Genomic DNA, 24,636 nt, shown 5'->3' with positions numbered 1-24,636 from the left:
GTGTTAAGTCAAAATATATTTTATATTTGAGATTTTTCAAGGTAGCCACCATTTGCCTTGACAGCTTTAATACACGCTTGGCATTCTCTCAACCATCTCTCAACCAGCTTCTTGAGGTAGACACCTGGAATGCATTTCAATTAACAGGCTTGCCTTTTTGAAAGTTTATTTGTGGAATTTCTTTCGTTAATGCATTTGAGCCAATCAGTTGTGTTGTGACAAGGTAGAGGTGGTATACAGAATAGCCCTATTTGGTAAAAGATCAAGTCCATATAATGGCAGAGCAGCTCAAAAAGCAAAGAGAAACGACAGTCCATAATTTCTTCAAGTGCAGTCACAAAAACCATCAAGCACTATGATGAAACTGTCTCTTGAGGATCGTCACAGGAAAGGAAGACCCAGAGTTACATCTGCTGCAGAGGATAAGTTCATTAGTTACCAGCCTCAGAAATTAACTGCACCTCAGATTGCAGCCCAAATAAATTAAAGTAACAGACATTAACTGTTTAGAGGGGACTGTGCAAATCAGGCCTTCATGGACAAATTGTTGCAAAGAAACCACTAAAGGACACCAATAACAGGAGACTTGCTTGGGCCAAGAAACACAAGCAATGGACATTAGACCAGTGGAAATCCATCCTTTGGTCTGACGAGTCCAAATTTGAGATTTTTGTTCCAACCACTGTCTTTAAGACACAGAGTAGGTGAACAGTTGATCGCCGCATGTGTGGTATGATGGTGCTTTGCGGGTGACACTGATTTATTTAAAATTCAAGGCAGTTAACCAGCATGGCTACCACAGCATTCTGCAGCGATACGCCATCACATCTGGTTTGCGCTTAGTGGGACTATCATTTATTTTCAAACAGGAAAATGACCAAAAACACCCAGGCTGTGTAAAGGCTATTTGACCAAGAAAGAAAGTGATGAGTGCTGCATCAGATGACCTGGCCTCCACAATCATCCAACCTCAACCAAATTGAAATGATTTGGGATGAGATTGACCGCAGAGTGAAGGAAAAGCAGCCAACAAGTGATCAGCATGTGGGAACTCCTTCAAGACTACCTCATTAAGCTGGTTCAGAGAATGCCAAGAGTGTACAAAGCAGTCAAGGCAAAGGGTGGCTACTTTGAAGAATCTAAAATATATTTAGCTTTGTTTAACACTTTTCTGGTTACATGATTCTGTGTTACTTCTTAGTTGTCTTCACTATTATTCTACAATGTAGAAAAGGTGAGTAGGTATCCAAACCTGACTGGTACTGTATATTATGGTATCTTAAACGGTTTCCCGATTTATCATTAACACATCTGACCTAGCGAATTTAATGCATTCATATAGCTAGTTTCACAACAAATAGGTTATGCATACTTCCCACAATGTTAGCTGACCACTGATACAATGTAACTTGTCAAAAATACTTGCACATAACGTTCAGTGTGATGAACCAAAACACATGAAAACTTAAGACACAGGGATGGAGAATCAGCAGGCCTTTATTTGATTCCTTCAGGTGCTGGCATTGACACAATTGGCACGAGAATAAACTTTGCTTAGCCATCCTCCTGCCACTTTACAGCTGAGCAGGTGACCTCTGCCAACACAACAACAGGAGCATTACTCAAACCAAATGAGTTGGATAGAAATAAATTCAAATCAAGTCTACCATAGTCTTCTTATAGTTGGCCCTGGAGTACCCCTGGCAAATACTGCTTCACTTAGCCATTTTATAGCCTCGTCCCAAAGCTATTGCTCATTGCTGTGGGCGGCTGGTGTGCTGAGATTAACCAATTAATAACGTTTAACACAGACACTTGACAATGCTCAAATCATAAGTCCCATTTCAGTGTTCAAGTGCCTCAACTCAGGATAATTGACAATGGAATAAGTTAGATAAACTCCAGTATTTACAGGGATACTCCAGAGCCAGACGTGGGGAAACAGTGCTCAGTATTGTAGGCTGTTTAAATAAGGGCTTACAGTACATGCATTACAATGGTTCCTGTTCTGTTCTGCTGGTGCTACACAATGCAGAGGCCAGCCCTCTGCTACATCTCTAATGTTGAAGATTGTAGGATCTGTTAGGGTTGTCACTATAAGACAAGATTGTATTTGGCAATATTTTATCCTTTTAAAAGTAGAACACTGTACTTTGGCCAATGAGAGTACTGCTACAACCTTCCTGCCACACAACCATTGCTCTGTCAGACTACCCAATATAGCTGTACGAAAGAGGAAAAAATACATTGCATAACAATTGAGAAAATGACTGAAATGCTGTGATTCCTCAACGACAATTGCCAGTATTGTAACAAATCACTTCTTGTGTTAGAGATTAGGGTCCCCCACCCTGTGTGACCATTCCTGCTCCCTGGCCTCTGGAAAGCTACAGATAGATCTAGGGTCAGGTTTTCATCCCTAAATCCTAATATTAACCACTAGGAGAGGGGATGCAAAATTGACCTTAGATCAGTTTAAACTACTCCACATTAAAAAACACTGAGGGGAGTTCTGGGAAGCTGAGAAAACAAGCACTGACTTGGTGAGAGCTAAAGAACACATTACCAGAGAAGCTCTTTTTGGAACTGAACTTTCAAGCTACTTTCTGGAGCTCTGGTTCACACAGACAGATCCTTTCAGATGTACAGTATGAACACTGAGCAGAGGTTCGATTAAGGCACACGAGTGAGTTAAGAGGAAGATTGTGAGAGATGAACAGAAGAGTCAGAGAGCGATAGAATAAGATGACTGGCTTCAGCATGTCTAATTCAGGTTTTTTTTTGTGGGGGGGGGGGGGGGGGGGGGGGTCGGTAAGTCAGCGTATCTAAATTAAATGTTTACCCTGTTTATACAGGCACATCTCCATGTCAGGTTCTACTGCCATCATCTCCTTGTCTAAGGGATCTGTTGCCCAAAGAGTTACGGGTCTGTCTGGTGCTATAGCCCACTAAGGAGGCTGTAAAATACGAAACAAATAAACAATAAGTAAACTAATCAACACTCATCATTGGACTCATCCGTGTGCGTCTGTGACAAACTATTCATGGGGGTGCCTTTCATGTATGACTGTAAAGTCACATTAGCACGAACACTTAAAAACAAAGATACTTTAAAAATGTAGTTCTATTTGTATTTCCACCGTATAGCACCATGATAGCTTTTCCCAAACAGCCGTTAAAGCAGAGGGGGTCCTTTTGGTTTTTGGAGTAAATCCATATTCCCCATCAACATGTTCAGCTTTGGTTTGGTTTCCTCGACAGTCATCTGCTCAGAAATTAGTCTATAGGAAGTGAACCTGACAAGCGAGGAGGGCCTTTTCAACAGGAAATGATGAAATGTGACTGTATAAGTCGCCACCACAGTGATACACTAGCCATACAGAAAGACAGCAGACTTAGAAAATTATTGACAGTTGACAGGTTGGGTACATATCATGTTGGTTAAAAAACAGATGTAATCTGTGCCAAAACAAACTGACCACTGCTGTAAACATTACCCCCAAAAATAAAAAAAACTGGAAGATGCATCCTGTAGAATTTTTTTATATTCAGTCAAACTAATCTGAATGTCTGTGCGCAGCAGGGGATGGTGTGATGAATGCCAGACGCCTCTTGTTCTCCTGGAAAAGAGACACGGCTCCAGTTAGGAACTAATGTAATCAAATTGCAAAAGCAGAAGTAAAGCCAATTCAACAATCCTATCCAACGAGAATCTTTTATCAAGAGCTAGGCTGAACATGAGTGAACTGTTTCTCAGTTCAGGGCCTAATGCCCAAAATGATTTTGTTTTATGACCACTGACCAGCAAGGAGTCAAAGGACTCAACAGATTAAATAAACAAAGGTGAAATAACTAACTACCTCTATGAGTAGTGGGAGACTTCTCTGCATAAGTGGAAAAACCTTACCGTTTATGCTGCGCTTAACTCGCCGTCCTTGCCTCTGATCTCATCTTCGGCGTCTGGGTCGGCTGAGTGGAACTCTGCCACGTACAGGCCCTTGTCGATGCTGCCGGGGATGGGCTTAATGTCGGTCACCAGCTGGTCCTCGATGGACTTCAGGTTGAAGCGGTCCTCAGAGGTGATCAGGTTGATGGCCAGACCCAGGTGACCAAACCTCCCTGGAAAAGGAGGTGTTAAAATAGGCAACAGGCTTATATTTGATGCTTTATTTACCCAGGAGAAAAGCAGATGGTAGCTGGAGGATGTTGTCCGAGGTCTGATTTGACGGCGTGATGAAAATGCAGTGTATGGTCTCACCTGATCTGCCGATGCGATGCAGGTACGTCTCAGCATTCTTGGGGAAGTCAAAGTTGATCACTACGTTCACCGCTTGGATGTCAATTCCCCTGGTGAACAGATCTAAGCAGGGAGGCAAGAGAATAATTTAACAATCTTTTTTATCAACCAAGCAATCATTCAACAATGGTAAAATACGTTACCTGTGCAGACCAAGTTCCTGCAGAGTCCGTTTCTGAAGTCATGGAACACACGGTTTCTGTACTCCTGTTTCAAAGGCAAAACCAGTGCAAGGGTTAGCAAGACATGGCTACACACTGTCTAATGAGAAGGTATTCCATGCTGTCTACATCTAAAGTGCAAGTGGCTGGGCCGGCTGAGCTGACCTGCATCATCTTGGCGTGGATGTAGAAGCAGGAGTAGCCCAGCTGGGTTATCTTCTTGGCCAGCAGCTCAACCCTCTGGGTGGAGTTACAGAAGATGATGGACTGGTTGATCTGGAGCTGTTGGAGAACGAAAGATGCATTGATGAGACAATGTACTCATTATGAATGAATGGATGACCCAGATGACAGAAACATGGCTTCCTGCTCTACCATCAGCCAATATCTCTACGACTGAAAGAAGTTGAGCTTTTCTGACTGCGTATGTAAAGGACCAGTTATAGAACAAGTTTCCAACCCACCTCAAGAGTTAGTCTATCTAGCAAAACATGAGGCGATAAGCTAAGGCTCCTTCAAGGTTACTCATCAAGCAGGTACAGTGCATTCGTAAAGTATTCAGAGCCCCTGAATTTTTCCATATTTCGTTACATTACAGCCTTATTCTAAAATTGATTAGGTCGTCCCTCCCCTCAATCTACACCAATATCCCATGATGACAAAGCAAAAAGTTACTTTTTTTTTTTAAATGTTAGCAAACGCAAACCTTTTTTTAATTTTTTTTTAAAGAATCACATAAGTATTCAGACCCTTTACTCAGTACTTTTGGCAGCAATTACAGCCACGAGTAGGACACTACAAGCTTGGCACAAGTGTATTTGGGTAAGTTTCTTCCATTCTTCTCTGCAGATCCTCTCAAGCTCTGTCAGGTTGGATGAAGACCGCCGCTACACAGCTATTTTTTGGTCTCTCCAGAGATGTTCGATCAGGTCAAGTCCAAGCTCTGGCTGGGCCACTCAAGAACATTGAGACTTGTCCCAAAGCCACTCCCGCGTTGTCTGGCTGTGTTCTCAGGGTCATTGTCCTCTTGGAATGTTAACCTGCTCCAGAGCACTCAGGACCTCAGACTGGGGTGAAGGTTTTCAAATAGGATCTCTGTTCATCTTTCCCTCGATCCTGATTAGTCTCCCAGTCCCTGCCGCTGAAAAACATCCCCACAGCATGGTACTGCCAGCACCATGTTTAACTGTAGGAATGGTTGCAGGTTTCCTCCAGATGTGGACAGTTGGCATTCAGGACAAATAGTTCAATCTTGGTTTCATCAGACCAGAGAATCTTTTTTCTCATGGTCAGAGTCCTTTAGGTGCATTTTGTCAAACTCCAAGCGAGCCGTCATGTGCCTCTCACGGAGGAGTGATTTCCATCTGGCCACTACCATAAAGGCCTGATTGGTGGAGTGCTGCAGAGATGGTTGTCCTTCTGGAAGGTTCTCCCATCTTCACAGAGGAACTCTGGAGCTCTGTCAGATGGACCATTGGGTCCCTGGTCACCTCCCTGACCAAGGGCCTTCAGCCACAATTGCTCAGTTTGGCCAGCTCTAAATCAAATGAAATTTTGTTGGTCACATACACATGGTTAGCAGATGTTAATGCGAGTGTAGCAAAATGCTTGTGCTTCTAGTTCCGACCATGCAGTAACATCTAGCAAGTAACCTAACAATTTCACAACAACTACCTTATACAAACACAAGTGTAAAGGAATGAATAAGAATATGTACATTTAAATATGTATGAGCGATGGCCATACCGCATAGGCAAGATGCAGTAGATGGTTTAGAGTCAGTATATACACGTGAGATGAGTAATGTAGGGTATATAAAGTGGCATTGTTTAATGTGACTAGTGATAGATTTATTATATCCAATTTTTAATTATTAAAGTGGCTAGAGATTTGAGTCAGTATGTTGGCAGCAGCCACTCAATGTTAGTGATGGCTGTTTAACCTGTTAGGGCTAGGGGGCAGTATTGACACGGCTGGATAAAAAAACGTACCCGATTTAATCTGGTTACTAGAAGATGCATATAATTATTGGCTTTGGATAGAAAACACCCTAAAGTTTCTAAAACTGTTTGAATGGTGTCTGTGAGTATAACAGAACTTCTATGGCAGGCCAAAACCTGAGAAGATTTCAAGCAGGAAGTGGCCTGTCTGAGAAGTAGTGTTTCATCTTGGCTCTTTTTATTGAAGACTCAGGATCTGTGCAATAACGTGACACTTCCTACGTCTTCCATAGGGTCTCAGAGCCCGGGAAAACGTTGAATGATATCGAGGCAGGCTCTGGCTGAAACACTTTATCGCTTTCGGCAAGTGGCCACTCAGAGTACTATGGGCTTAGGCGCACGTCCGCTTCGACCGAATGCTTTCTTTTCCTTTGTCTGTTTATCTAAACGCAGATTCCCGGTCGGAATATTATCGCTTTTTTATGAGAAAAATGGCATAAAAATTGATTTTAAACAGCGGTTGACATGCTTCGAAGTACGGTAATGGAATATTTAGAATTCTTTTGTCACGAATTGCGCCATGCTCGTCACCCTTATTTAGCCTTTAGGATAGTGTCTAGAACGCACGAACAAAACGCCGCTGTTTGGATATAACGATGGATTATTTTGGACCTAACCAACATTTGTTATTGAAGTAGAAGTCCTGGGAGTGCATTCTGACGAAGACAACAAAGGTAATAACATTTTTCTTATAGTAAATCTGACTTTGATGAGTGCTAAACCTGCTGGGTGTCTAAATAGCTAGCCCTGTGATGCCGGGCTATCTACTGAGAATATTGCAAAATGTGCTTTCACCGAAAAGCTATTTTAAAATCGGACATATCGAGTGCATAGAGGAGTTCTGTATCTATAATTCTTAAAATAATTGATGCTTTTTGTGAACGTTTATCGTGAGTAATTTAGTAAATTCACCGGCAGTGTCCGGTGGGAATGCTAGTCACATGCTAATGTAAAAAGCTGTTTTTTGATATAAATATGAACTTGATTGAACAAAACATGCATGTATTGTATAACATAATGTCCTAGGGTTGTCATCTGATGAAGATCATCAAAGGTTAGTGCTGCATTTAGCTGTGGTTTGGGTTTATGTGACATTATATGCTAGCTTGAAAAATGGGTGTCTGATTATTTCTGGCTGGGTACTCTGCTGATATAATCTAATGTTTTGCTTTCGTTGTAAAGCCTTTTTGAAATCGGACAGTGTGGTTAGATTAACGAGAGTCTTATCTTTAAAATGGTGTAAAATAGTCATATTGTTGAAAAATTGAAGTAATAGCATATCTAAGGATTTGAATAACGCGCCACAGGATTCAACTGGCTGTTAGAGGTTAACAGTGATGGCCTTGAGAGAGAAGCTGTTTTTCAGTCTCTCGGTCCAAGCTTTGATGCACCTGTACTGACCTCGCCTTCTGGATGATAGCGGGGTGAACAGGCAGTGGCTCTGCTGGTGGATGTCCGTGATGATCTTTTTGGCCTTCCTGTGACATTGGGTGCTGTAGGTGTCCTGGAGGGCAGGTAGTTTGCCCCCGGTGATGCGCTGTGCAGACCGCACTACCCTTTGGAGAGCTTTACGGTTGTGGGCGGTGCAGTTGCCGTACCAGGCAGTGATACAGGCCGACAGGATGCTCTCGATTGTGCATCTGTAAAAGTTTGATGGTTTTAGGTGACAAGCCATATTTCTTCAGCCTCCTGAGGTGGAAGAGGCGCCTTCCTCCCGACACTGTGTGTGGGTGGACCATTTCATTTTCTCCGTGATGTGTACGCCGAGGAACTTAAAACTTTCCACCTTCTCCACTACTGTCCCATCGATGTGGATAGGGGGCTGCTTCCTCTGCTGTTTCCTGAAGTCCACAATCATCTCCTTTGTTTTGTTGACATTGAGTGTGAGTTTTTTTTTCTCCTGACACCACACTCTGAGGGCCCTCACCTCCTCCCTGTAGGCCGTCTTGTCATTGTTGGTAATCAAGCCTACCACTGTAGTGTCGTCTGCAAACTTGATAATTGAGTTGGAGGTGTGCATGGCCACGCAGTCATGGGTGAACAGGGAGTACAGGAAAGGGCTGAGAACACACCCTTGTGGCACCCCAGTGTTGATCAGTGGGGTGGAGATTTTTCCTATCCTCACCACCTGGGGTCGGCCTGTCAGAAAGCCCAGGACCCAGTTGCACAGGACGAGGTCGAGACGGAGGGTCTCGAGCTTAATGACGAGATTGGAGGGTACTATGGTGTTAAATGCTGAGCTGTAATTGATGAACAGCATTCCTACATTGGTATTCCTCTTGTCCAGATGGGTTAGGGCAGTGTGATTGCGTCGTCTGTGGACCTATTGGGCCGGTAAGCAAATTGGAGTGGGTCTAGGGTGTCAGGTGATATGATCCTTGACTAGTCTCTCAAAGCACTTCATGATGACAGAAGTGAGTGCTATGGGGCGATAGTCATTTAGCTCAGTTACTTCAGTTATTTTCACTTTCTTGGGAACAGGAACAATGGTAGCCCTCTTGAAGCATGTGGGAACAGCAGAGTGGGATAGGGATTGATTGAATATGTCCATAAACACACCAGCCAGCTGGTATGCGCATGCTCTGAGGACATGAAGGAATGGAAGACTCTAGGAGGAGTCTTCCATTTAAGAATGATGGAGGCCACTGTTCTTGGGGACATTCAATGCTGTAGACATTTTTGGTACCCTTCCCCAGATCGGTGTCTTGACACAATCCTGGCTCGGAACTCTGACAACTCCTTCGACTTCATGGCTTGGTTTTTGATCTGACATGCACTGTCGAAGCTTATCTAGACAGGTGTGTGCCTATCCAATTCATGTTGAATCAATTCAATTTACAACAGGTGGACTCCAATTTGTAGAAACATCAAGGATGATCAATGCAAACAGGATGCACCTGAGCTCAATTTCAAGTCTCATAAAGGGTCTGAAGACTTATGTAAATAAGGTGTTTTAATTGTAATACATTTGCTAAAGTGTATAAAAACCTGTTTTCACTTTGCCATTATGGATTGATAGATTGATGAGGGGAAATTCAATACATTTTAGAATAAGGCTGTAATGTAACAAAATGTGGAGAAAGTCAAGAGGTCTGAATACTTATCGAATGCACTGTACGTCGCTCAAAAAACTACCTCCACAGCTTTAGACAGACTCACCCTGGAGAAGAGGGTGTTGAGGCAGTGGACTTTCTGCCTCTCAGTGACGTAGGCGTAGTACTGGGTGATGCCCTTCAGTGTCAGTTCATCCATCAGGTTGATCTCATAGGGCTTTGAAAGGTGCTTCGCCTGGAGGGGGACACAGATCGCAATTGAGAGTAAAGACAATTCAGTTGTCAATTTTTAATTCAGACTCCTCTCACTGAACTGCCATGCACATCTCCCCCTTGGTCTATCCAACCACTACCGTGGTCTCCCCCTGTTCTCTCACTCTCTAGCCCCCCAGTCATCAAGGCAAGTCCTCTCACCATGAACTTCTGCACACTGATGGGAAAGGTGGCAGAATAGAGTAGGATCTGACGACCCTTAGCCAGGAAGCTGATGATATCTTCGATGAGGACCACAAAGTCCTGAGACAGCAGCTTGTCTGCCTGGAGAGGGAGAGACATTTGTTGATGACCCAATTGAGTGCATCCTCAGCACATTAACTATTTCAAACAGAGCAGGTGGCAAAGTGGGGCTACTTTCATTTGGCTTATTAAACCAACAATATTATTCCATTAGCAAAACGAGCAACTACGGAGTCTCCCACAAAAAATATACTTCCCAGATTTCATAACATATGCCGCTTTAATAAAACAACCAGTAACGCTCACCTCATCCATCACCATCATCTGGACTTTATCCACTTTGGCCACGCCCTTCTTTATCAGGTCCAGGATCCTGCCTGGTGTGGCTATCACCACATGTACTGAGAGATAGGGGATGAGGAAGAGAAAAGAGTGAAAATGAACAGTAAGTACTAGGGATGTGCATCTTTCCCTTTTAAGATGGGTTGATACGCATCTAGACAAATTGTCACCGATACAGGGACAATACGTTTGTTTGAAACGATTCAGTTTAATTAGAGGAACGTATCGATGCGATCCACTAACATCTGTTGCATAAACACATTCATTTTCCATTCTAAATTCAAATCTGCTGCAGGTGGAGCTCATGAGCTTTTAAAATTTAACTAGGCAAGTCAGTTAAGAACAAATTCTTATTTACAATGACGGCCTAAAGGGGAACAGTGGGTTAACTGCATTGTTCAGGGGTAGAACAGATTTTTACCTTGTCAGGCTACCTGCCACCCCTGGGTATCTCGGAGTTGACTTCTGTGTGTAAATGATGCATGTAGGCATCTGATCTGAGCCATAAGGAAAGTCACCGTCACCCACTAATGAATGTCATTTTCGCTGATTACGTGTTAGAGCTAGTAATGTATAAATACTTAAATCTACTATGACAGAGCACAACTTTGGATTTCACCCGTCTCATAATCGGATCGTTTAGACCCCTGAAACGTAACTCTAGACCTCGAAGCCAGATCCACAGCATGTTTCTGTTCTTCATTCTAAATCAGGGACTGGTAGCACAGAAAACCAGCAGGCTCCAGACCTCGTAGGGTAAGAGTTGAATACCCCTGGTTTAGACCGTTTGGAAGTTGACGGACTCAGCGAGCTTGTTCTCTTCGCTAGCCTCGACCATGGAGTACAGATAGAAAAAGTGATTGCCATCGTCGTTATGAAATTAAACTTTTACCGTATATAGCTAAAAATTACAAATACAATTTGTTAAAAAAAAAAATTACAAAAAATACTGCTGATAGTGAACTTGATCAAAATAAAATATAATGTATGCCCTGATCAGTATGTAGCCTACCCACCTTTTCAAAAGTGCATTTATTTTTATTTTTTTAACTAGAAAAATTGAATTGGTTATCACTCAAGTAATAAAGGCTAATATTGTGCAAGACATTTTACAAACATTTGAATGCTGAAGATGAGTCTCAGATATACCAGATCAGGAATAGACTACCCATCGTTGGTCAGTGTGCGAAGCTGCACACAGGCCACAGATTGACCAGTCTACTGATATTGACTGGGGTTGTTGGGCATGCAAAATGACTTTTAGATCAATGACTGTCAACATAATTACATGCTTTGTTCAACACTGTAAGGAGAGGACGCAGTTGCCATAAAATATGAGGTATTTTCGTAAAGTACAAAGTAATTTGAGCAACAACAAAAAAAATGTTTATCGGCGATTTGCGGCGTTCCAATCGATTTTCTGACGATGCATGTTACATTTGGATCGGTTTGGGGTCCTGCGGATCAATGCACTCATACCTTAAACATTTGAATCAGGGAGCTATCGTTACAGCGGACCAAAGAACTCATACACTATATACAAAAGTATGTGGACCCCTCTTCAAATGAGTGGATACGGCCATTTCAGTCACACCCATTGCTGACAGGTGTATAAAAACAGCCATGCAATCTCCATAGACAAACATTAACAGGAGAATGGCCATTAGTAAAGAGCCCAGTGACTTTCAACGTGGCACCGTCATAGGATGCCACCTTTCCAACAAGTCAGTCCGTCAAATCTTTGCCTCGCTAGAGCTGCCCAGGTCAACTGTATGTGCTGTTATTGTGAAGTGGAAACATCTAGGAGCAATAACGGCTCAGCAACGAAGTGGCAGTGCTGAGGCGCATAAAAATAGTCTGTCCTCGGTCACAACACTAGCAACACTATTGTGGAGTTCCAAAACTACCTTGAAGCAACTTCAGCACAAGAACTGTTCGTCGGGAGCGTCATGAAATGGGTGTCCATGGCCGAGCAGCCGCACACAAGCCCAAGATCGCTTGGCATTGCGCATGGTGTCGGCTGGAGTGGTGTAAAACTCGCCACCATTGGATTCTGGAGCACTAGAAACGCATTCTCTGGAGTGATGAATCAAGCTTCACCAGCTGGCAGTCCAAAGGACAAATCTGGATTTGGCAGATGCCAGTAGAATGCCAACTGCCCCAAGGGAGGACTAACTCCATATTAATGAGATGTTCAACGAGCAGGTGTCCACATACACTACATGACCAAAAGTATCTTAAACATTTGAGTCGGGGACCGATCATTACAGCCCTAGTAAGTACAGTACGTAAAGGCACAATGAGGATCTGCACAACGTGCTGTTGCGTAACACATGGGCAGGTCTCTTGATCAACAGCCAAACTGGATTTAAAGTAACAAAGTTCAGTGTCAGTCACGCAAGCAAACAATATCCATAATGCATGTAGAGCTATGATCAGCTGCAATTCTTCACACATTGGTTATGCCGCTACAGCCACTATAACCCTTTCGACTGCCCATCCCCCATGACTGAGTGGTAGTTACCAGTCTCGTCCAGACGCATGATGTCGTCCCTCAAGTTGGTGCCTCCCGTGGTGGCCATGACCTTGACCCCACCCATGTGCTTGCTCACCTGGATGCTGATCTGGCTCACCTGCAGGGCCAACTCTCGTGTAGGAACCATCACCATGGCTGCAGAGATGAGAGGAAGGGCAGCGAGAAATGAAGGATAGAGCAGAGAAAAAGAGGTTTGGGGAATGAGGGAGAAGAGGAAAAAAATCTCCACAAATCAATTGGAATAAATAACCTATAACTGGAGACCATTAAAAAGCTGAATTTCACTGACAGGTGATGAGCTCAGGCACTGGCTTAAGTGAATGTAATTTATCCAACTCACTAGTTGGATAAGTGGCCTTGATATATTATGAATCTGTGGCATGCTGTTCCCTTGAGGTCCAGCACTATTAGAGCACACTGTGTGTGGGCGTTAGGTTTGTGACACTGGGTCTGTCCATATGTCAGAGATTCCGTGTCCCACCAGGCATACTGGACCGGTGTAATGTCCTCTCCATACACTGAATGTGTGCTTACTTGTGCATCAATCTAGTGAATTGTTCAGGCAACTACATAGGGGTATTCACCAGTGATTACATCACAATAGGCCAAATTAATAATAACACATTAAGTGCAGATTTCACAGATGGACTTCGTACCAAAATTGATTAAAACAAGCAAATGAGATTACATGGATTGATGTTGAAAGGGTATTGAGTAGCAGCAGGTGCAGTTCTCACCCTGTATGTGGTCCTTCTTCAGGTCTATCCTCTCCAGGAGAGGAATGAGGTAGGCTCCGCTTTTCCCGGTGCCGTTTTTAGCTCGGGCCAAGATGTCCCTTCCTGACAGAGCAATGGGGATGCTCTCCTCCTGGGGACAGACAGGCACACAGGTTGGTGAGAGAGACAGTTCCACAAACATGAGCAAACACTAACACACATTCAACAAAATTCCAAAATAGTCATGGACAGAGCAGCAGAGGGAAGTCACCTGTACAGGAGATGGTTTCTCCCAGCCCATCTCAAAGATCCCCATCAGTAGCTCCCGCTTCAGGCAGTAGTCTTCAAACTCATTCCCCTTGGTCGATGTCACATCCTGGGGAAAGAGTAGACGTCAAGGTTGAAGCTAGGGTCATTATTGATTTATGGACTTATAGGGGTCTGCTTTATTAAACGGTGAATGTGTCACTAGGACTTACTGATGTTCTAAATCTGCAGTCTTTCTGTGGAAGCTGCAGGCACTTCTTCCAGTCATCGCCAAAACGGATGCCCCCACTGCTCTGGGAAATGTTACCTCCCTTCTGGTGGGCGTCTGGTTGTGGGGCAGTTGCCAGGGATCCTGATGTTAGTCCAACTGGCTTGAGTGGTCCTCTAAACTGCCCGTTGGGCTTGTTCAGTCCCATTATGGATGTTGGGTTCTCCGTTCTTGCTGTAGACATGGCTTAGAGAGCTTTTCCTTCACAGTCTGTCAATTTCTTAGTCACTCACAGTGTAAAGCTAAACTTTTTTTAAATCCTTTTTTTCTGTCCAATGTTTCCTTAGATCTTGTTTTTCCACTCGTGGTACTAATGTCCTTGTGTTATTTAGTTCACAAAAAAAATAAAACCTTGTTTTCAGGATTTCTAATTTAAAGAATTTATGTATACACTTATACGTACAGACCTCTTGAAAAAAAGAGTCTGGCGTACGAAAATGGTATATTTACAAGACGATGCTCCCCAAAAAGGGAGAAATTAGCATTTATATGAATAAATAGATCATATATCCGCCCAAAAAAAACAAACCTTTGTGAAAGTGTTTCAGAATTCAAACATTAAAGTTATCCTGGTGAAAATAGCTTTTTTCTGAAGTCTCTTTTCTGTGTACAACAACCTGTAAAGTTTTTAATATTGTCTCTATGTTCAAAGACTTTCTCACTGTTTTTCCTGGACTGAAGTGGTCGTACGTTTCTTTGTTAGTCTCAAGTGCTTTTAGTCTTTTACATTCAAACAGACCTGTACTGTCCTCTGATTCACATGGACTATTCCTATGTTTCTCTGAGTCTTTCAACTTCGTGTTTTTTGGTGTGTTATGAAGCAAAAAATGTGTGCTCTTGTCAACCACAAAAAAATGACTTAGACAAAACACTGAGGGAAATAGTTCCAACCCGTTGTGCTGTTCACTTTGACAGTAACAATGTGTGTTCTGCTGTTGTGCTCTTCTTTTGCTGTGGTATATGTGGAGCTGACACACTCAGTCACATTTGCATTCAACTCCTGGTTACCTGCACGAAAGCAACAATACATCATAAGGACAAAAGCATCACAAATGAAAGCGTATGCCTGTGTCGCTATTGACTGTAGCCAATACTAAAAGGAAATTGAGATTGGTTTCAATAATTTAAACATGTAAATTAATCTCAATTTCTAAACAAAACAACCACTAACTAGGACTGCACTTGAAATTATAGAATGTGTTTATTTCCTGAACGTGAACTAATCGAGTCTAACGTTAAACTTGAGCATTTTAGTTAACGTGTAACTAGCGAACTGGACATATTAGCAAGGTGTTTAGCTAGCTAGTTAGGTTACGTGGTAAAAAAAAAAGTCGATATAAGAGTAGTTAGCTAACGTTAGTTACCAAGTGCAGTGGTCTGGGGCAAAAGCAAAGCACAAAAACTATTTTAAAAAGATCAAAAAACGTAAGTTACGAGCACACGTTAACTACGCACAATTTGGCTGTGCTAAAACACTACGTTAGCTAGGACTGAGTTCAACAAAATAGTTTAGTTAACGCTGAGTTGGTGATCAGTGTACTCATGAGACAATTAACAAATTGATAGCCGTATTAGCAGCCAACATAGACCCACAATTGGTTTACCAGCAAACGTTAGATGGCTAACTAATGATTGGTTGTGTGACCACAGTAACTGTAGGCAAACTTTACGTGGATAATTACTACCTAGTGGCATTAAATGCCCGGTAAAGTAGATTAGCTAAGCTAACGTAGCTAGCTAGAGTTGTGTTAGTCAACTACCGTTAGCTAGCTAGCTGTGACAACGTGTTAATCGAAGTTTTTGGGCAGAGATAGTTTGACAACTTGGAGGCTAACAGTACCTTCACGACAAGTTCGAGCTGAGGCTAACGATTTAGATAAACAGTCGACAGATATTAGAAAGTAAAATATGAAATAACCAGCTTGCACGTTTGCTTGGCAAACATTGCTGGTTAGCTAGCTATGGTAACTAAGTTAAGCGTAGGCTGACTGGTCGACTCTCCTTCAAACATACTAGCATAGGCAGCTGAGTAGCGCCCATGCACTATCGGCTACTTCAAACAAATCCAACACGTTACCTTAATGTTCATCGAACGTCTTCTCTCGTTAACTTAATTAAAGCAAATTGTCCAAGTATTATGAAACTGTTTGTGTTTCGTGAAACCCACCGACTTGTCTCGCTATTGTCTCTTCTTTAAAAAAACGACAATTCAACATGGCCGCGCGCTCGCCTTTAGCTGGTTCTCTTTCGCTTTCCTACTGGGTCGTCACTAGTTACCACAGTCATAAACCCCGCCCATTTATACAATTTACCTTATTAAAATGTGATTTTAACCTGATAGCTGTATGGCTTAATTTGCCTTAAAAGGCAAATTCGTTATTTCTATGCATTTTTACGATATAACCCATTCTGACTTTGTGGCTGTGGTAACTAATGGAACCCTTCGTTCGTCTGGCTGCGCAGGGACATGAACTACCCAATCAGCGTGTCCTGTTTCGAACTCAAATTGTTTAGCGATATCTAGGTTCTTGGGACGTACTTAACGTAAAAAGTTTGCTTGCTTCCCGGGCGAAACACTTCGGTAGAGTTCGTGCACATACCTATGTCGACATTTTGTGAAGTTTTGGACTTCGGTGAAGGTTTTTTCGGCTGTTCGGGCACACGACATTTTTTTCTGGAGGCAAGCCGAAGTTCGGAGCCAATGTCTACGCCCCTTCGTCGGTGATTGGTCAACAGTAGGGATTCTTCAAAATAGTCTTTGTTGTCATTCAACCAGAGACGACTCGGTTTTATGCCATTTTTTTCATTGAGAAATACTGCACAAAAAAACCTTAGTTAGATGTACAATTGCGCGACTAATATTTATTCGGTAAAAACGTCAACTAATGACAGATTTCTTGGGATATCTTCGATTAGTTCAGACTATTCTGAGGAATTGTAACTGGCTACGGCGTCCCAAAATGGACAATCTGTACTATTGCAATTTTTTTCTCGTTTTTCAAACGAATGTATTTTAAGGGAGTATGCTAACACTCTCGGTTCGACTAGTCGCCAACATAACTGAAGCATGCTGACGCATTTAACGCATATCCTAACCCTTTGCTTAACCATTTTACATTTCAACTTCAATGGGGTAGGGACGTCCAAGGATTCTGCATAGTACAGACTTTTCAACTAATGAAGTTAGGTAAGGCAACCACATATCACACTCAATGCAAGTAAAACGTAATTTAAAAAACAAACATCACAAGTATAGGGTCATAACAAGGTGAACGAGTCCAAGCATATTCTGACAGGTGGCTGTTTTCATCAGGCCTGCGGCAGCCTTGTGTTCTCAGGAAACCAGTGGTATTCTCAGAACCTCAGATACCCAGGTGGGGCCCAGACAGGAGGAGTATGTATGAACATAGGCGGTTTCCGCCTTCTAATAATGTCTGAAGGGCACAACACTCAAAACTGGTGTTAATACACACACAGAGGTCTCCTAGAACAGGAGACCTTACAGTTTATCATAACACAATTTATTAACCCTTTAAAAGGTTTGAGGCCTTGGTTTAACCCTCTTCAGTGAGTAACTTCATAAAAGAGGGGAATAGTTGAGTACCTGTTGTTTTCTTCAGCTTTTTAATTTTTATTTAACCAGGTAGGCCAGTTGAGAACAAGTTCTCATTTACAACTGCGACCTGGCCATGATGAAGCAAAGCAGTGTGACAAAAACAACAGAGTTACACATGGGATTAACAATCGTAGTCAAAACTACAATAGAATAATCTGTATACAGTGTGTGCAAATGAAGGAGGTAAGGCAATAAATAGGCCAATAATGGCGAAGTAATTACAATTTAGTAATTTACACTGGAGTGATATTCAGTTGAAGTTGGATGTTTACATACACTTAGGTTGGAGTCATTAAAACTCGTTTTTCAACCACCACAAATTTCTTGTTAACAAACTATAGTTTTGGCAAGTCGGTTAGGACATCTGCTTTGTGCATGACACAAGTCATTTTTCCAACAATTGTTTACAGACAGATTATTTCACTTATAATTCACTGTATCACAATTCCAGTGGGTCAGAAGTTTACATATACTAACTTGACTGTGCCTTTAACCAGCTTGGAAAATTCCAGAAAATGATGTCATGGCTTTAGAAGCTTCTGATAGGCTAATTTACATAATTTGAGTCAATTGGAGGTGTACCTGTGGATATATTTCAAGGCCTACCTTCAAACTCAGTGCCGCTTTGCTTGACATCATGGGAAAATCAAAAGATATCAGCCAAGACCTCAGAAAAAACATTGTAGACCTCCACAAGTCTGGTTCATCCTTGAGAGCAATTTACAAACGCCTGAAGGTACCACGTTCATCTGTACAACATTAGTACGCAAGTATAAACACCATGGGACCATGCAGCCGTCATACCGCTCAGGAAGGAGACGCCTTCTGTCTCCTAGAGATGAACGTACTTTGGTGTGAAAAGTGCAAATCAATCCCAGAACAACAGCAAAGGACCTTGTGAAGATGCTGGAGGAAACAGGTACAAAAGTATCTATATCCACAGTAAAACGAGTCCTATATCGACATAACCTGAAAGGCCACTTAGCAAGGAAGAAGCCACTGCTCCAAAACCGCCATAAAATAGCCAGACTACGGTTTGCAACTGCACATGGGCACAAAGTTATTACTTTTTGGAGAAATGTCCTCTGGTCTGATGAAAAAAAAATAACCATTATGTTTGGAGAAAAAGGGGGAGGCTTGCAAGCCGAAGAACACCATCCCAACCGTGAAGCACGGGGGTGGCAGCATCATGTTGTGGGGTTGTTTTGCTGCAGGAGGGACTGGTGCACTTCACAAAATAGATGGCATCATGAGGAGGGAAATTGTGTGGATATATTGAAGCAACATCTCAAGACAGCAGTCAGGAAGTTAAAGCTTGGTCGCAAATGGGTCTTCCAAATGGACAATGACCCCAAGCATACTTCCAAAGTTGTGGCAAAATGGCTTAAGGGCAACAAAGTCAAGGTATTGGATTGGCCATCACAAAGCCCCGACCTCAATCCCATAGAAAATGTGTGGGGAGAATTGAAATAGGTGTGTGAGCAAGGAGGCCTACAAACCTGACTCAGTTACACCAGCTCTGTCAGGAGGAATGGGCCAAAATTCACCCAACTTATTGTGGGAACCTTGTGGAAGGCTACCCAAAACGTTTAACCCAAGATAAACAATTTAAAGGCAATGCTACCAAATACTAATTGAGTGTATGTAAACTTCTTACCCACTGGGAATGTGATGAAGGAAATAAAAGCTGAAATAAATCATTCAACTATTATTCTGACATTTCACATTCTTAAAATAAAGTGGTGATCCTAACTAACCTAAGACAGGGAATTTTTACTAGGATTAAATATCAGGAATTGTGAAAAACTGAGTTTAAATGTATTTGGCAAAGGTGTATGTAAACTTCCGACTTCAACTGTATGTGCAGATGAGGATGTGCAGGTAGAAATACTGGTGTGCAAAAGAGTAGAAAAACAAATATGGGTTGGTTGGTTGGATGGTCTATTTACAGATGGGCTGTGTACAGCTGCAGCGATCGGTAAGCTGCTCTGACAGCTTACGCTTAAAGTCAGTGAGGGAGATATAAGTCTCCAACCAGTAATTTTGCAATTCGTTCCAGTCACTGGCAGCAGATAACTGGAAGGAAAGGCAACCAAAGGGGGTGTTGGCTTTGGGGATGACCAGTGAAATATACCTGCTGGAGCGCGTGCTATGGGTGGGTGTTCCTATGGTGACCAGTGAGCTGAGATAAGGCGGAGCTTTACCTAGCAAGGACTTATAGATGACCTGGAGCCAGCGGGTTTGGCGACGAATATATAACGACGACCAGCCAACGATAGCATACAGTTGCTGTTGACGGAGGGAGAGTGGCGGTGTCCTCAATCGTTGTTGGCGGTGTTCTCAATCGTTGTTGGCGAAGGGAGAGGGGTGGTGTTCTCAGTCGTTGTTGGCGAAGGGAGAGGGGTGGTGTTCTCAGTCGTTGTCGGAGGGAGAGTGGTAGTTTATTTGTATCCTCATTAGCTTGAACCTGAAGGTACATCTCTGGAGAGGTCTGAAAATAGCTGTGCAGCAACGCTCCCCATCCAACCTGACAGAGCTTGAGAGGGATCTGCAGAGAAGAATGGGAGAAACTCCCCAAATATACAGGTGCCAGGCTTGTAGTGTCATACCCAAGAAGACTCAAGGCTGTAATCGCTGCCAAAGGTGCTTCAACAAAGTACTGAGTAAAAAGTCTGAATATTTATGTAAAAACGTCTACAAACCTGTTTTTGCTTTGTCATTGTAGGCTATTGTGTGTAGATTGATGAGGGAAATCCTTTTTTAAAATCCATATTAGAATAAGGCTGTACCGTAACAAAATGTGGAATTGAAAAAGGGTCTGAATACTTTCTGAATTTACAGTAAGGGTTAAGGTTTGGTATACGATTAAAACAGAAATACAAAAATAAACTTTATCGCTGGATTTGAACATGCAACCTTTTGCACCAGAGGCAGATGCTTACAGCGTCAGCATGTTAGTTAGGCTGGCGCTTAGCCGAAGTCGGTTAGGTGAACCGAACGAGTGTGCTTGCATACTCTCTTAAAAGACCTTCGCTTGGAAAAAGAGAATAAAGTGTCAACAATACTGTTTGTCCATTTTTAGACACTGTTGCCAGTATATACGTTCTCAAAATAGTCAATCTAAGAAACAAAAAACTAAATGTCATTAATTTTTAAATTTTTGACGAAGAGATCTTAGTCGCACAATTTTACATCTAACTAAGATGTTTGGTGCAGTATTTGTCAATGAAATGTGCGTGAAAACCTGGCTGGGTTCACAACCTTTTTTGGTTACAATACCACAAGTACATTTTTCTCTGCCTGGAGTACCCCTGAAGTACCCCCTCATGTACATTTTTACCAGTAAGCCTATGGTCTCATGAGTCTTCTCAAGGACCCTCTGTGGATAGGTGGTAGTACGCCTGGTTGAAAACCACTTAGGTCTACTTATTGGTTGTTTTTTCATGGGGTGTCATTCTGAAAGTCCAGGTTTTCAACGTTCTCTGTCACACCACATCTCCATCAGTAGAAAGGGGTTAAGGTTCTCACATGGAAAAATGTGCTGCTGTATGTCATCTATTGCACAACTACATTACTGTGAGGGTTGATTCTTGTTGATATGTCTTGAATGAGTTGGTTGTGAGACCAGTTTGTTCCAAGTGTCGTCAGAAAAAGTACTGAACAGTAAGAGATGATGTTGAGTGACATCTACATTTGCACACATTGAGTTACACGGGGAGACAGGAAAGCATGTCACGTAAATCTCCCTCAAGCCTAATATTATGAGTATTTCCTTCATTTAATTAGATGTTGGTTTCTGAACAATTGTGCATCAGGCTCATAAAGGCTGTCATGTTATAGGGCTTTATTTGGATTTTGTAATATTAGAACCATGTGAACACTTGGAGTTATATTGAATAAAAACAAATAATACTGTTAGAGCTAAAATTCAAAGATAGGATGACACCTGCTCCAATTGATTTGATTGGTTGTAATCATAACTATACATGTTTGCATCACTTTTTTTTTAAATAAGAACGAAAGCATTGTCATTTGAATGTCAGTCTTTCATATGTATTTTAAGGTGATCAACTGTATATGCAGTTAAGAGTGGTGTTGTAAATCTAGTTTCATGGCTTCTGCTGCAGAACGTCATAAACAGAATGTTAATCACTGCGTCCAGGTGATTACTGAGCCGGTTAGTCCAGTCTTTCTCTGCTGTGTGAGACTAACTTAAATGTCAGAATACATACAGTACTTTACATTCTGTTTTCTACAATGGTGCAGTGATACATATAATTGTGAAATGAAAAAGGTACATATAAAAAGTCTGAATGCTCAATTAACTATGGGCTCACAATTATCTGCAGCAAGAAAATCAATCACATCAGTTCTTTATAACATTCACGCCTTTAATTTTGTAAATAAATATCTATTTAATTAAATTCAAACAAGTTTTTTCAAGGGCTCTATAAAGCAACATTATTGTTGCACTGTGTGATAAACTTCAGGTAAGTTTTGATGATTTGCAAAATGGATCACCTTCGTCATGGAGGTAACCAAACAAGTTCAGATTCCACCTCTCATCTTAATCTTACATTGTCATGCCAACCTTCGCCTTTTCACTAGAAATCATCCCGTCAACTCAGGACGATCACGATGATGATCATACCTGCATGTACAAACATATGACGCAAAGATGCAGCTGCTTGCGGAATAAACGAGGAATCAAAGATTAAACCGAAGGGTATAAATAAGTCGGAGCAAAATGCCTACATTATGAATTAATATTTAATAAATCTGTTTATTTGAATGCTAAAATATGACAGGTTAGATACAGTTGAAGTCGGAAGTTTACGTACACCTTTGCCAAATACATTTAAACTCAGTTTTTCACAATTCCTGACATTTAATCCTAGAAAAATTCCCTATCTTAGGTCAGTTAGGATCACCACTTTATTTTAAGAATGTGGAATGTCAGAATAATAGAGAGAATTATTTATTTCAACTTTTATTTCTTTCATCACATTCCCAGTGGGTAAGAAGTTTACATACACTCAATTAGTATTTGGTAGCATTGCCTTTAAATTGTTTAACTTGGGTCAAATGTTTCGGGTAGCCTTCCACAAGCTTCCCACAATAAGTTGGGTGAATTTTGGCCCATTACTCTTGACAGAGCTGGTGTAACTGAGTCAGGTTTGTAGGGCTCCTTGCTCGCACACGCTTTTTCAGTTCAGCCCACACATTTTCTATAGAATTGAGGTCAGGGCTTTGTGATGGCCACTCCAATACCTTCACTTTGTTGTCCTTAAGCCATTTTGCCACAACTTTGGAAATATGCTTGTGGTCATTGTCCATTTGGAAGACCCGTTTGCGACCAAGCTTTAACTTCCTGACTGCTGTCTTGAGATGTTGCTTCAATATATCCACATAATTGTCCTTCCTCATGACACCATCTATTTTCTGAAGTGCACCAGTCCCTCCTGCAGCAAAGCACCCCCACAACATGATGCTGTCACCCCCGTTCTTCATGGTTTGGATGGTTATCTTCGGCTTGCAAGCCTCCCCTTTTTCCTCCAAACATAACGATGGTCATTATGGCCAAACAGTTCTATTTTTGTTTCATCAGACCAGAGGACATTTCTCCAAAAAGTACGATCTTTGTCCCCATGTGTAGCTGCAAAAAGTAGTCTGGCTATTTTATGGCGGTTTTGGAGCAGTGGCTTCTTCCTTGCTGAGCGGCCTTTCAGGTTATGTCGATATAGGACTCGTTTTACTGTGGCTATAGATACTTTTGTACCTGTTTCCTCCAGCATCTTCACAAGGTCATTTGCTGCTGTTCTGGGATTGATTTGCACTTTTCACACCAAAGTACGTTCATCTCTAGGAGACAGAATGCGTCTCCTTCCTGAGCAGTGTGATGGCTGCGTGGTCCCATGGTGTTTATACTTGCGTACTAATGTTTGTACAGATGAACATGGTACCTTCAGGCGTTTGTAAATTGCTCCCAAGGATGAACCAGACTTGTGGAGGTCTACAATGTTTTTTTCTGAGTTCTTGGCTGATTCCTTTTGATTTTCCCATGATATCATGCAAAGAGGCACTGAGTTTGAAGGTAGGCCTTGAAATATATCCACAGGTACACCTCCAATTGACTCAAATGATGTCAATTAGCCTATCAGAAGCTTCTAAAGCCATGACATAATTTTCTAGAATTTTCCAAGCTCTTTAAAGGCACAGTCAACTTAGTGTATGTAAACATCTGACCCACTGGAATTGTGATATTTACATTTTACATTTACGTAATTTAGCAGACGCTCTTATCCAGAGCGACTTACAAATTGGTAGTGAATTATAAGTGAAGAAATCTGTCTGTAAACAATTGTTGGAAAAATGACTTGTGTCATGCACAAAGTAGATGTCCTAACAGACTTGCCAAAACTATAGTTTGTTAACAAGAAATTTGTGGAGTGGTTGAAAAACGAGTTTTAATGACTCCAACCTAAGTGTATGTAAACTTCTGACTCCAACAATATATGCAGATAAATGGGACAAACCTAACGTTTTTACTGGACAAATGACCTATACTGAGGATATTCAACTTTTCACAAACAAAATTTAGTGTCACATGGGAACGGGAAAAATACAAATCACCCAATTTGAAAAAGCTACAATGTCATAAAACATACAAGCAGTATTATGCAAAGTGTGTTTTTTAGGACAGAATTACAATCAGTGGTCAGTTATGATTCCATCCTTCCAATCCAAGATGGCGTAGCAGTCAGACGTTTTTGTCCTTCATCTTGTCGTGTCCCGTGTATATATATATATATATATATATATATATATATATATATTTACATTTTTTCTTCGCATATCTTTTTATATTTTTTTTTCTAAAAACTCAACCTCCAAAACACTCCTGCAACCCGCCTCACCTATTAA

The 24,636-nt window shown here is 41.8% G+C and overlaps 1 protein-coding gene across 4 annotated transcripts; it reads right to left on the bottom strand.

The window, feature by feature from the left end:
- Positions 1-1,479: 1,479 nt before the first annotated feature.
- On the bottom strand, positions 1,480-16,892 carry LOC106605696 (putative ATP-dependent RNA helicase ddx6). 4 transcript variants are annotated; one of them, XM_014201590.3, is made up of 13 exons: positions 16,697-16,892; positions 14,041-15,104; positions 13,833-13,937; positions 13,583-13,712; positions 12,834-12,980; positions 10,274-10,368; positions 9,926-10,048; positions 9,618-9,746; positions 4,624-4,740; positions 4,441-4,504; positions 4,259-4,360; positions 3,908-4,119; positions 1,480-3,620 (listed from the first exon to the last, which is right to left on the bottom strand). In XM_014201590.3, exons 2-12 carry the CDS (start codon positions 14,278-14,280, stop codon positions 3,911-3,913), a joined length of 1,461 nt encoding a protein of 486 aa, XP_014057065.2. In that variant the 5' UTR covers positions 14,281-15,104; positions 16,697-16,892; the 3' UTR covers positions 1,480-3,620; positions 3,908-3,910. The 4 variants fall into 4 exon arrangements, with proteins under 4 accessions (XP_014057065.2, XP_014057066.2, XP_014057064.2 ...); XM_014201591.3 differs by lacking the exon at positions 16,697-16,892 and adding an exon at positions 16,636-16,657; XM_014201589.3 differs by lacking the exon at positions 16,697-16,892 and adding an exon at positions 16,174-16,523.
- Positions 16,893-24,636: the final 7,744 nt, after the last annotated feature.

Source organism: Salmo salar, chromosome 05 (assembly GCF_965601325.2).
Source record: "Salmo salar chromosome 05, fSalSal1, whole genome shotgun sequence".
Lineage (NCBI taxonomy): Eukaryota > Metazoa > Chordata > Actinopteri > Salmoniformes > Salmonidae > Salmo > Salmo salar.
Note: the sequence above shows the minus strand (reverse complement) of the source record. Positions and strands in the feature narration are given on the sequence as shown.